Source organism: Penaeus monodon, chromosome 32, assembly GCF_015228065.2.
Source record: "Penaeus monodon isolate SGIC_2016 chromosome 32, NSTDA_Pmon_1, whole genome shotgun sequence".
In the NCBI taxonomy this organism is placed as follows: Eukaryota; Metazoa; Arthropoda; class Malacostraca; order Decapoda; family Penaeidae; genus Penaeus; species Penaeus monodon.
The window spans coordinates 10,249,485-10,250,379 of record NC_051417.1 but is presented as its reverse complement, the minus strand read 5'-3'; the positions used below and the strand labels follow the sequence as shown (position 1 = coordinate 10,250,379).

General features: G+C 48.4%; 1 protein-coding gene across 1 annotated transcript in view; it reads right to left on the bottom strand.

Moving 5' to 3' along the window:
• The window catches only part of LOC119593543 (regulating synaptic membrane exocytosis protein 2-like), a 46,874-nt gene that overhangs the window by 42,175 nt on the left and 3,804 nt on the right, over nucleotides 1-895 (bottom strand). The window contains exon 3 of the mRNA XM_037942505.1: nucleotides 673-838. Coding sequence (XP_037798433.1) covers nucleotides 673-838 — 166 coding nt within the window. The remainder of the gene's footprint in view (nucleotides 1-672; nucleotides 839-895) is intronic.

The window sequence follows — 895 nt, the reverse complement described above, 5'->3', positions numbered from 1 at the left end:
TGTCACTAATTCAGTCATCCACATTCTCTCTCCCTCCCTTCATCTCTCCCCATCACCACATCTCCAGACCGCCCCTCCACCCCCCCCCCCTTCCCAGTAATTCATCGTCACCTTCCATGGATTTTCAATGGATCTTCATAACCTAATATTGAAAATCCTTAAACTTGTAAATAATTCATTACTGAGCGATACAGCTGGCAGGTCGTGTTAGGTTTCTTATCACCGGCCACTGTCGATACTTCCCTGCTGAGCCGTGTGTGGGGAGGGGGTGCTCCGTCGGGCTGAAATTTTTCTTTCTATCAAGGTCCGTTTCTATGGATATAAACAAGGATTTCTAGCCTTTGGTTCTATGGAGGCTATGGTATTAGTGATGTCTATTTGTAACTATATATACGAGTGTTGCGTAACTGGCAGATACATATGAGACTCTTATTCGATGAAGTGTCATATCTATCTGCATTTGTGTTTGGTTGGATCAGAAGAAGAGCCCATGACGAGATTTGGTACAACACAAAACAAAACAAAATCTATGACTTACAAAAACACTTGGAATCATTTCCTTTTTTTCTGTTTATTTCTTTGTCTCTGGTATCAGTGACATTCATTTATTCCCGTCATGGATCCATTCTTCTCCGACGCCAGCCCAGCGAGCATAGCGCCCCTCGTACTCACCTCGCCGAGAAAGTCGTTGGCGCCGTAGCGATCGTAGTCCCAGACCGTGATCTCGAGCGAGCGGGACTTGAGCTCGGCGCGGCGCAGCGGGCAGTAGATGAAGGTCTGGTTCCAGCGCGGGTCCAGGCTGTTGGCTATGGTCTTCGTTCTCCGTTTAGACTTCTCACTGCGGAGGGAACCGCGGGTCACTCTGGGGCGGAGAGGGGGGTGGGCTGGTTTGTTA